The 11,941-nt window shown below is 31.5% G+C and overlaps 2 protein-coding genes across 4 annotated transcripts in view; one reads left to right on the top strand and one right to left on the bottom strand.

The window, feature by feature from the left end:
• LOC123005287 overlaps positions 1 to 1,507 on the top strand; it is a 4,376-nt gene extending 2,869 nt beyond the window's left edge. The window contains exon 2 of the mRNA XM_044398968.1: positions 447 to 1,507. Coding sequence (XP_044254903.1) covers positions 447 to 1,358 — 912 coding nt within the window. The 3' untranslated portion in view covers positions 1,359 to 1,507. The remainder of the gene's footprint in view (positions 1 to 446) is intronic.
• A 2,612-nt stretch (positions 1,508 to 4,119) lies between these two features.
• Positions 4,120 to 11,941, bottom strand: part of LOC123005845 (E3 ubiquitin-protein ligase Ufd4) — a 34,689-nt gene continuing 26,867 nt past the window's right edge. For all 3 annotated transcript variants that reach the window (XM_044399844.1, XM_044399846.1, XM_044399845.1), the window contains 3 exons: positions 9,846 to 10,086; positions 8,121 to 9,794; positions 4,120 to 4,863 (listed from right to left, as the gene is read on the bottom strand). In XM_044399844.1, the coding sequence (XP_044255779.1) occupies positions 4,581 to 4,863; positions 8,121 to 9,794; positions 9,846 to 10,086 (2,198 nt within the window). In that variant the 3' untranslated portion in view covers positions 4,120 to 4,580. The remainder of the gene's footprint in view (positions 4,864 to 8,120; positions 9,795 to 9,845; positions 10,087 to 11,941) is intronic.

The raw sequence follows: 11,941 nt of genomic DNA, 5'->3' as shown, positions 1-11,941 counted from the left end.
GGCCCTGGAGCAGTTATTTTATATAAATTTTTCTGTGATTTTGATATAATTTGGTGACTTCTCGACTTATTTTCACCAAATTTTCACGAATAGTGTCACTTCCATATTTACCTTAGTGATTTCAAGACTTGTTTTGATGAAATCTTGTAGAATAACTAAGTTTTTGGACGAAAAACCTGATTAAACGCTTAAAGAAGGCAAAGATTATTTTATTATTTTTGACTAAATTAGTGTTTTTTTTTGGCTAATAATTGCATTTCAGATAAAAAAAACGTGCTAAAACGCTCGAATAAACTAAATTTTTGCTATTTTCTTGAAAAAAAATTGAGACATAAAAAATATGATGGAAAATGGTAAAAAACACCAATTGTGGTGTAACATTTTTTAAAACGCTCATAAAAATGACAAAAAATAGAATTTATCTTCAAAAATGGTTATTTTTCCAGGTCCTGTTACTCTCCATCACATCGGCGACTTCAAAATCGCCGAAGAAGTTCAAAGACGAGTCCAAAAAACTCCCAATTAAATCAAAAAACTCCCCTGCAATCATCGCAATCGAAATTGTTGATCCCAACGAAAACAAGACTTCGAAAAACTCCAAAAGGACAATCGACTCCTCTCTGGGGTATGGGTACCAAGCGCCCCCCAAATTCCAAGTTTACAAGTACTCCCAGCACGACATCCCCCCATACAGGGGCCCCCAAGAGACTTTCAAACCGGGGACCACCTTTTACTCCAGTGTGGACAATCAGGGCCACGTCGGGGGCCTCTCCTCGTATCTGCCCCAAGGACACGAGCCCCAAGTCCCCGTCATAATCCTGCGAGTTTTCCCGAGTCAATTGGCCGATCCCTCGGCGGTGCTCCACCCCAATTTGCCCCAAACGCACCCTTTAGCCCCCGTGGTTAACTCCATTGATGTTCACGCTCTACTGATGAAGTATGTGGACCATCAGCCACAATACCAACACAATGATGGGCTTCTAACCCATGAGAATTACCCCAAAGACACCCACACTCGGGTCATTTTCCATAAAAACCAAATTGCAGCCCCCGAACATGCGTATAGTGCTGTTCAAGTCGAAACACCCGAAATGCAGTATGCTTATAGTGGGGGCCCCAATCAGGACTATTACTACGACCAGGGGGCTAGTTTGGGGCAGGGGTATTACTACCCCACTTCGCCCGATGTTGGGTACCAACAAGATGATTATCAGCAAGATTTAACACCTCCAGTTCAAGAAAATAATAATCATTACAATTATCACGCGCATCAGAAAAGGAGCAAGAAAAATGGGCTTTCGAGGATACGATTCGACGAAATTAAAGATATTATAAGATTGAACCCTATTAAAGCTTGATTTGTTTTCTATGTGATTAACAGTGACCTGTATTTACATTTTTGTACATTTATTTATGTTTTATTAATAAAATTGTACAGTAATAGTTGTTGAGCACTCTGTAATTAATAAATAAACGAAAAGGTGATTTCTGGGCTGCGAAAGCTATAGCGAAATGTTTTTTTTGTCTTGTTAAATTTCCAATAAATAATACTGCCAATTTGACAAAAAAAAATACAAAAATAGTATCTTAATAGCCCTCATTAAAACACTATTTTTGGTGTTTTAAGTCAAAAAGGTGCAAAGTAGAAAAAAAAAACTTAACATGTTTTCTTCCTCATCGTCATGATGTCAAAAAATACCAGATAAATAATAATAATTCTTAAAAGGAATACTCATATATGGAATTTCGTATTTATTTTTTAATTTTTCGAATTAATTCAAAATTAAGATTTTCAGTGAAAAACTGGTTGAAAAATGATTTGTTATTATCTCAAAGACTTTAAAATGACAAAATATTCTACATAAACTTTTTAAACAAAAAAAATTAAAACTTCTTAAATTGCTGGTGATTTTTGAAAGATTGTAACTGAATAACAAATAATCGTATCTAGAATTAAAAAAATTCCATTTTGAAGCTTCAAGATGTTGTTAGTCTTGAGATATTTTGTCAAAAAAATTTTTGAGCTACTGTTATTACCTATTAGACAGGGAAATAAAAAAAAGTTGTAAATTTTTTTATTCTTTTTTTTTTGAAGGTGAATAAAGTTAAGAATAAGTTTTCTCGGACCGACTGATTAAAGTTTTACAAAAGAATTAAAGAAATCAATTTCTGAACATTGTATAATCTTTATCAAAKTAAAAACCAGTTTTTTTCAACTTTTTTAACAATTTTGCATATTAAATCTGAAAAAAAAATCAAAAAAGAAATATTTTTTGCTACTTTTGTAAATTTGCAAAAAAATCAAAAAACAATACTAATTTAAATTTTAAATCGTATCTTAATAGCCTTCATTGAAACACAATTTTTGGTGTTTTACGTCATTAAATGTTTTCTTAATTATTTTTTGGTTATGTAATTTCTGAAAAAAAAAGTCCGACTTTTTATAAAAGATTTTTGGAACTTCTGGGGGATTCTTACCTAACAGCATAATCCAAAAACGAATTTTTTGAAATAATCTGATTTCTGTTGGTATTTTTAATGAATTATAAAGAATTAAGGATTTAATTTGGCGTTTTAATTATATCTTTTTGTTATTTCTAAGGTTTATGAAAAATTTTTAGTATTTTTTGAGATTTCAGAAAACTTTTGAAACAGTTTACAAATTTCTTGATTATTTGCGAAAAAGTTTTGTGCAATTTCTGAAAAAAAGAGACCGATTTTTTTTAAGGATTTTTGGTAACTTTTTAATTTACTACTTACTAAATAAAAAATTCTTTGAAATAATGAGATTTGTGTCGATATTTTTGAAGATTTATTAAGAATTGAAGATTTCTTTATGAATTTCATTAAAGATTTTTCGTAATTTTCCCGGTTTATGACGGATTTTAACACAGGAATTTTTAAATGGCATTGTCTTGGAATACTTTGCCAAATATGTAATTATAATTTTTTCAACTTTGACTATTTTTTAAATAATCATACTTTTTCTTAAATTTTAATATCATTGATTTGGAATAAACTTCAAGTTAAATCCATATTATTTCAAAATTAATTAACTGCCCAAATTGAAATACGAGTAAAATGTTGGAATGTTTGCTTTACAACACTTTTTAGGAAAACTTTGCACAAGCGTTGTCAAAGTTTATGTTTTCTTATAAGACGAGGCGATTTTTTCCCACACGTTTTTGGGATTGTTATCTGAAATAATTGTAATAGACTTAATAAAATAATAATAAATGTGGATTTTTGAAATAATCAGATTTGTATATAATTGTTTTTCTTTTTTTTTAATTTCTTGATCTTTTTCCGAATTTATTAACATTAAAGGTGCAAAGTAGAAAAAAAAACTTAAGATGTTTTCTTCCTCATCGTCATGCTATCAAAAAATACCAGATAAATAATAATTTGTAATAGGAATATTTGGAATTTCGTATTTATTCTAATATTATACATTTTTAATGTCAAAGATGTGTTATTTTCTTCTCAGTGAAAAAACAAAAACAAACTTTTTATTGAGGTACTATTCCAAAATATTTAAATTTCTTAAATTTTTGAAAGATTGTAACTGTAACAAATAATCGTATCTAGAATTAAAAAAAAAACATTTTGAAGCTTCAAGTTTTTAGTCTTGAGATATTTTGGCAAAATTTTTTTGAGCTACAGTTAAAAAAAAATGTAATTTTCAAGTTAAGAATAAGTTTTCTCGGACCGACTGATTAAAGTTTTACAAAAGAATTAAAGAAATCAATTTCTGAACATTGTGTAATCTTCATCAAAATAAAAAAACAGTTTTTTTCAACTTTGCATATCAAATCTGATAAAAAAAATTGCAAAAAAATCAAGAAACAATACTAATTTTGAGATCATTCCTTTTTCATACCCTAATTTTTCTCATCTCAAATTAATTCTCAATTAATTTAATTAAAGGTTGATACTCCCAAGCTGCATTCAACACTCGATTTCCGAGCATTCATGCAAAATTATTTTTTTTTTCTAATTTAACAGTAGTGTATTATTTTTCAAACTCAACAATGAGCATTTTCCAACTTTTTTCTCTTCAAACGATGTACTACGTGGACTTTCAAAACCAATAAAAATGGGAAAATAATTGAAGCCAAGAGAATTTAAAGTAGTTTATTAGGAGTAATAACATTGAATTTAACATCAATACATACAGACATTTTCTACTGTAAGTTACGCTGTGAGTAGTAAGCAAAATTAAATCTAAACCATAAATACCCAAGTGCCCTACGCACTAATAATTAAATATTCAATAAGGTATTGCAAATGAATGAATCACAATAAATAAAAAATCGTCACATAATCATGATAAAATTTGGTCATAAATTCTCTATTTCCAAGATATCACTAAGATGCACTAGCAGCTTCGTTAACAAGTGTTGCTGAAAAATAGTGTACATTTTAAAAGTGTACAGCTTGATAATTTGCTACGAAAATATCAGAATTAATATAAACAATACAAAAAGTCTCAGTACTCTTTTTTTTTAAATCTCTTTATACTTTTACCCTAAAAGAAACATTAATTTAAAAGGTACAAATTTAGTTAGCGTTTTTCATTTCTAGTTCAAATGGAATCCTTTCTCTTTAGTAGCTGCTAAAAGTCTCTGTCGCAAAATTTCCTCAGTGGGGTAATCAGGTAGCTTCAGATAATGGACACAGGTGTTAACAGAGGGATATGAGCCTTCGCCAGCGTCCACTTTGCGCACTATCGTCAGCCTCGGATACAAATTTGCTAAACCTCCAGGTGGCAACGAACTGCACCCTGTGGTAAACTGCAGGAACGCCTTTCGCTCCTCGGGCGACATCTCCACCAACACGTTGACAAACCGCAAGAAACCAGGGCTAAAAACCACAATTAGCAACCAACCAAACCTTTTCTACAGACTGTTCCGGCTAAACCCCACATCAATTAAAAATTTTGCTTTTTGTTATTTTAGTGAGTTAATTTCAAATTTGTGTTAATGTGTTAATTATACAGTGTTTCATTTTTATTGTTAGATGCAAATTTAAATACTTGATAGAATATTTAATTTAAAGACAAAAGTGTTTCGAAAAATGCTATGAAAGGGAGCTACACCCCCTAAAAAAGGTACGTTTTTTAAAGGGTTTTTCCTAATATTTCAGAATAGATAAAATTACAAAATTTTGTACCTTTATATGTACACCTAAACAAATGCCAAATAACAAAATTTTTTATCAGGGGCGTCCTAAACGGTAAAACAAATTTATTTTTTAATTGTTATGCTGTTTATGGTCTGTAACATAAATTTTTAAACCGATTTTTACTAAAAATCCGTAAATTGTATCGGAAAAACACAAAAGACATTTTTTATGAAAAAATATGAAATTTTGTTGCTGAAAGTGGCAAGAAACCACAGGTAAAATACTTAGAATAAATTTTTACCCTAATCCCATCTAGTTTAGGAAGCCCCTAATTAAAAATTTCAACATTTTATTTTTGTACTTGTTTAGGTGTATAAAAGTTATCATCTGTCCCAAATTTTGAATTTTTTTTCTAAAATGATTTCGGAAATATTGAAAAAAACCTATTAAAAGACGCACCCCTAGCGTAGCATTTTACGATATATGTTCATAGAAAATTTTTGTTTTAAAAATGAATATTCTATCTCCTGTTTAAATTTGTAACAATAAAAAGTATTAAAAATTTAATTTAATTTACTTTTGTGAGTTAATTTGTATTTTTTTATGTTTAATCAGGATCTCTTATTTCAATTTAAAATAAAAACGTGCACTTAGAGATTTTTGTCTCTAAGTCACACCGGAAGTGGATATCAATTTCGTTATTAAAAAAAAATTGTTTTTTGATTTCTCAAGTGATTTTGAAAAAGTTTTCATTAACCTTCCCTACACCATTTTCAAAATATTTAGACCTTTTTAAATTTTTTTGGATTTAAATCTTCCGATCCAAAAATTCATAACTCTACCATTTTTTATTATGTTGAAACCGTATTTGGGTATATGAGAGAAAAAGGTTAGATCTTTCCTTTGGTGTATTCATAATTAGAAAAATGATTAACAAACCGCCAAAATGTAAGGTTACGTTTAGGAAACTTCAAATACCCTTAACTCAATTTTTCTAAATGAAACACCCCAATTTTTTCTTCACTAAATGGAGGAGAATTTAGTCTGTATTAACATTCCCAATACCTATGTTTGGTAGTTTTCAAGTTATAGTAACTTCTTTTGATATTGTGAGAAATTCAATAAAATACCAAAGTTATTCAATTTTAGATTAAATAAATTTAATTTGTATTTACGAAAAAAATAACATAGAGAATTATTTCCTTAGCAAACTATGCGAAAACTATTATGGATAGTAATGAATTTCTTCCAAAATTCCAAAAAAAGTTAAAATTACTTGGAAATCATTGAATTTAGGTATAGGAATTTAATTGAAGAAAAAATTAGACCCTTCCATTTGAAAAAATTCAGTTACGGGTATTTGAAGTTTCCCAAACGTAACCTTAAATTTTGGAGGTTTGTTAATTATTTTTCCAATTATAAATAGACGAAAGAAAATATCTAATCTTTCTCTTTCATATACCCAAATACGATTTCAAAATAATTAAAAATGAGTTATCAAAGAGTTATCAATTTTTGGAAAGGAAGATGCAAATTAAAAAAAAAATCAAAAAAGTAAATACAGGGTGATTCTTAAATAGACCGACAAAATTTTATCCTTGGTAGTATCAAATGAGAACCTGCTAGAAAAAATATTTAAAAAATTCTTTGTTTAAACGTTCTCCAAATAAAATTTACAGATTTGTCAACAAGAAATTACCACCTAGGATTTTCAGAAGTAGTTTTTTTTTTCCAAGGTTGGTTATCCCTTGTTGTCGGTTGACGTTTTCTGTCAACCTGCTGCCAACTATCAATTAAATTATGTATACAAACTGACAGGTGACTTAACCTAAATTTTGACACTAGTGACGATATCTTTTGTTTGTCACCAGAAACCACTTATGTGTTCAGTTTTGGCCCTAAAAGATATAAACGTAAAAAAGGTACACTTTGTCTTCATTTATCCTTGAGAAGCTGTGATAAAATTTTGTCGGTCTATTTAAGAATCACCCTGTATTTAGGTACAGGGTATTTACAATCTTGAGGTTGAAATTTAAATGAGATAATACAGAGTGTTCCACATAACTTTACGAGACTTGCGCCTAATGTACACACCCAAATATACAAAAGTCACAAAACACTAGATACAAAAAATACACTTTTATTTAATTTTTGAAAACCCATGACAGTAGTTGTCAAACTAATCACTGTTTCATTAATAGTCATAAACTGCAGTTTTTCAGAAATAATTATCATTTGTTCTATCAAGAGACGGCATGAATATGAGTCTAGTTTATCTATCTTAATCACTAACTAGCTAAAAACGTGGTAATTTTTTAAAGGGTGAACAAACCAGAGAAGATAATTCAATTTTTCAAAATTTGTAATCGAGTTCGTATCGGAATATGTGTTATTGATTGCATCTTACAGGGGCAGGCCTCGTAAAATTATGTAAAACACCCTGTATTGACGGTAGAATAAAACTAATTCACGTTGTTAAAGGAAATAATTCATTTTAAACTATTTGAGAACAATTGCTTTAGCTGCAACAATGGCTATTAGTATCATTACTTTGTGTTTCACCATAAGTGATAATCACGACAACCGATTTATTATTTTAATATTTCATGTTCATAAATTTGAAAAAAGTTAAGAAAAACGAATCAAACCTATTGAAAATCATTTCGCCGAAAGATATTAAACAGAAGATCTTCGAATTTTGATAAAAACTTAAGCAAAAGCAATTCAAATAATGACAGTGTCAAAACTATAAAATGACTTTTCTCTTTCATTGTCATTACGATTTTTTTATCTGTTGCAACTGTTTTCTAGGTTACAGTATTTCTGTATTCTTCTATTACTAGGTCAATTTTCAACTCCTATAAACACCCTGTATAGGAAAGTCTGAAAAAAGCTCTCTCAAAATCACTTGAGCAATCCAAAAAAAAATATCACTCTTAGAACTTCCAATACTTCTAATGTGGGATTTAGCCGGAATGCATGTATAATTAATTCACCTCTCTTTCGTATATCCTAGCTTAGGTTCAGTGTAGTTAATGAGATCGTCACGTGTCCATTGAGGATTCTGATCACCACACAGCATAATCCTCATTTCATCTGGACTAAAAGCAGCCAATTTCTCCATAGGAAACACAGTACAGAACCCTTTATGGAACGCATCCAGTTGTCTAGCTATACCTTTATCTAAGCAGAACGACGTTGTCAATTCCGCATACTCCTCTATATTCTCTATATTAACTTCAATATCGGCCCCATTCGACACTAATTCTACTGCCGAAAAACCAAAAGCACTAGAACTAGGCGCATAAGTGAATGTCAAAGCTAAATCCTCCAATAACACAGGCCCAGAAGCATGATTCAAACACATATTTTGTATTTGATGTGATTTAGCTTCAGTTGAAAGATTATGATCTTGCATTATTTTATGTTTCTGTTTGACTAATTCCCTAATCTGTTTCAAGAAATTCGCTCTAATGTAATCAATATCGTGGAGATCCTCTTCATTGAGAATATTCAAATACCAAGGCTTTTTATCCTCAATGATCATTTTCGGTGGATCCAACTCCAACTCCTTTTCACTCTCTTCCGATATCAAACTCGATGTCATAATATCATCCTCGCTACTTTTCTTAACCCCAGCAAAACCAATCCTCTCATTGACAGTATTCTGAATCTCTCCATGACACATCAACTTCAAGAAACTCTGACTCAATGGTAAATCAACCAAACGATTATCTTGCAAAACTTTAGCAAGAAACACTCCCAAAAACCAGAAATACTTAACGGCCTTATCACAAATTTCAGAATTTTGAGGCAACGGTGCTGGGAAAAGCCCCGAAACACGTCTCACATAGTATCCAGGTGGTTTCACCCCCTCACCCAAATCAACAATATCTTGCATATCAATCGCATCATCGTCACAAATCCACATTCCTAAATCTCTTCGTTGCAATTCGGCCGCAACCAAAGCATAAAACTCCAAAGTTGGCCCCAAACCAGTACCTTCCTCACCCAAAAACTCCACTTCCAATATCGATTTTCTATCCGAATGTATTTTCATCACTTGAATTGCCCAACTTAAAATCTCTTCACCTCTAGGAACTTTTACTCTTTCGTGTTTTAAACGTCCTACACGAAACTCATGTGGTTCATCACGTCGTGGTGACAAACCCGTCGTTCTTTGTCTTTCCATTGTGACATCGCGTTGGGTTTGCAACCAAACTATACTACGAGACGCCCCAAATGCGGTACAATTAAAATACAAGTGACGTGTTTCAAATGGGAATAAAAACGGACATGAATGATTCAATTCTTCACACCATGCCGGTAAACTAGAACTTGACAATACCAACGGATCTTGGATTTGTTGCAAAAGCTTATTGGTGATTTTTTTACTAGTGTATTGATCGGGTGTGATTTCGATGTTGTTGTCTAATAAATTCAAATCGTTCTCTCTTGTTGTTGTAATTACGAAAAGATGGCGTAGTAATTGAAGGACGTCTTCGACGGTACAATTTGACACTGATGGGGTACCAGGAACCGGGGTACTGGGTGATAAAGTGGTACCAGCGACCGAACTACTGCCACTTCGGGAGTAGAGAACCACAGGAGTGGCACGTCCCTCCTCCGAATCGTAAGTTCCGTCATCTTTTAATTCTCGATAGACAATTCTAAATAAAAATTTAATAAATTGTATTCGATTTTTTTTCTAATCAACTTACATATATGTTGGTTCCCAAATTCTCCTTAATTTCTCTTGTTTTGAACCAAATTCGGTCATTTGCATCAACTCTTGAACGGCTCTAAAAATCGTCCATGATGGATCATTTAATTCGATTTCGACATCGGAGATTCCTGGCATATTTGGACCTCGTAACACTAGTTGCAATTTTGGTTGTGGCAACAGCTCGTGTTCTAAATAAGAACCGTTTTCTTCTTGTCCAGGTGGTGGAACTTCCAAATCTAAATCAAATTTAAATAGAAGGTGTAACAAAAACATTTCCCAGGTCAAAATTAAAAAAAAAAATTCATTTATTAACAACTTGACAGATTTTAAGCAATATTTTTGTTATACGTCGAGTGGCGTAATAATTAATTCATATTTAGACACATCAAAACGCTATCCCGTAGCCAATCAGATGCGAGCATTTTGACGTCATGTCAGGGGGTTGTACAGGGGGCGCAAGAACTCATGCCCCAGAGAAAATTTTCAAGTAAGGTAATATACCAGGATTGAAATTTTTTTTTATGTGTAATTTAATGATACTGATGATCTTGTATATGTTTCTTTTACAATTATTTAGTAAAGAAACAAAAATTTTGCCAATAAAAGCCACAAATAACATTAAACCGAGTAACAATTTAGGATACAGCTTCCTTGTTTCCTCTTTTAATAGCCTATAGCAAAAAAACTTGAAAAATTATTTTTCCAACAGAAATAAATAGAGTCAAAGTGCAAAATTTAAACCCTCATAACTCCGAAATTTTTATAGATATATTTTTTTTACATTTTTTCCATATTCCTTACATGGCATTTTTCTCTGGGGCGCGAGTTCTGGCGCACCCTGTATAATCACTTTGTCGTGTAAACAAGTGTAAAGAGCGCAAAAAATAGTGACGTAGAATTGGGTAATATTCAAATTTCTTTGTGACGTAGCGAATGGGCGGGGCTATGCAGCCCCAAACAAAGGCCTTTTGCACCGGAACTGTTACGAAATGGTTTTTGTGCTGTTTTTTGAGGAAATTATTACAATAACGAGTCAGTCTTAGTCAAGCTCTCGTACGAATCACTTGTCCGGATAAATCGTGTTCAAATGGGAGCTGTACATATATAGTGCGTATGTTTTGTGTATTTTAGAGTGCTTAATATACATTTAGTAGTGCGCGATTTTTAAAATTTTGAGTGATTAGTGAATGCCAATGGGGGTAATGGAGAAGACAATCGTGCTACAAGGATCTGGATTAAAGGGTAAGTCAACAATACCTTTTTATTTTTTTAGAGAAATTACACTTATTAAATTGTATTTAAAATTTTCAATTAATTTACAAACAAATTGAACTAATTTTGAATTTCTTTTATTTCAGTAAGTCCGTTCTATGAAGATGAGGGGAATCGCTACAAATGGTAGCAGAAGATGATGCCATATAAGGTCAGAGCATTTTATTTATTTTTTTTCTTGTTTATTGCAAAGTGAACTGTGCGAAACTCGGTGACCAGTGAGTGCGTGTTGTGTATTTTGGAGTGCTAATAGACATTTAGTAGTGCGCGATTTTTAAAATTTCGAGTGATTAGTGAGTGCCAATGGGGGTAATGGAGAAGACAATCGTGTTACAAGGATCTGGATTAAAGGGTAATTCAACAATATCTTTTGATTTTTTAGAGAAATTACACTTATTAAATTGTATTTAAATTTTTAAATTAATTTACAAATAAAATTGAACTAATTTTCGATTTCCTTTATTTCAGTAAGTCCGTTCTATGAAGATGAGGGGAATCGCTACAAATGGTAGCAGAAGATGATGCCATATAAGGTCAGAGCATTTTATTTAATTTTTTTCTTGTTTATTGCAAAGTGAAATGTGCAAAACTCGGTGACCAGTGAGTGCGTGTTGTGTATTTTCGAGTGCTAATAGACATTTAGTAGTGCGCGATTTTTAAAATTTCGAGTGATTAGTGAGTGCCAATGGGGGTAATGGAGAAGACAATCGTGCTACAAGGATCTGGATTAAAGGGTAAGTCAACAATACCTTTTGATTTTTTAGAGAAATTACACTTATTAAATTGTATTTAAATTTTTAAATTAATTTACAAACAAAT

The sequence above is a fragment of the Tribolium madens genome, unplaced genomic scaffold, assembly GCF_015345945.1.
Source record: "Tribolium madens isolate multiple individuals breed KSU strain unplaced genomic scaffold, Tmad_KSU_1.1 Scaffold_20;HRSCAF=117;Tcas5.2_LG4, whole genome shotgun sequence".
In the NCBI taxonomy this organism is placed as follows: domain Eukaryota; kingdom Metazoa; phylum Arthropoda; class Insecta; order Coleoptera; family Tenebrionidae; genus Tribolium; species Tribolium madens.
This window is presented reverse-complemented; position numbering and strand designations above follow the sequence as displayed.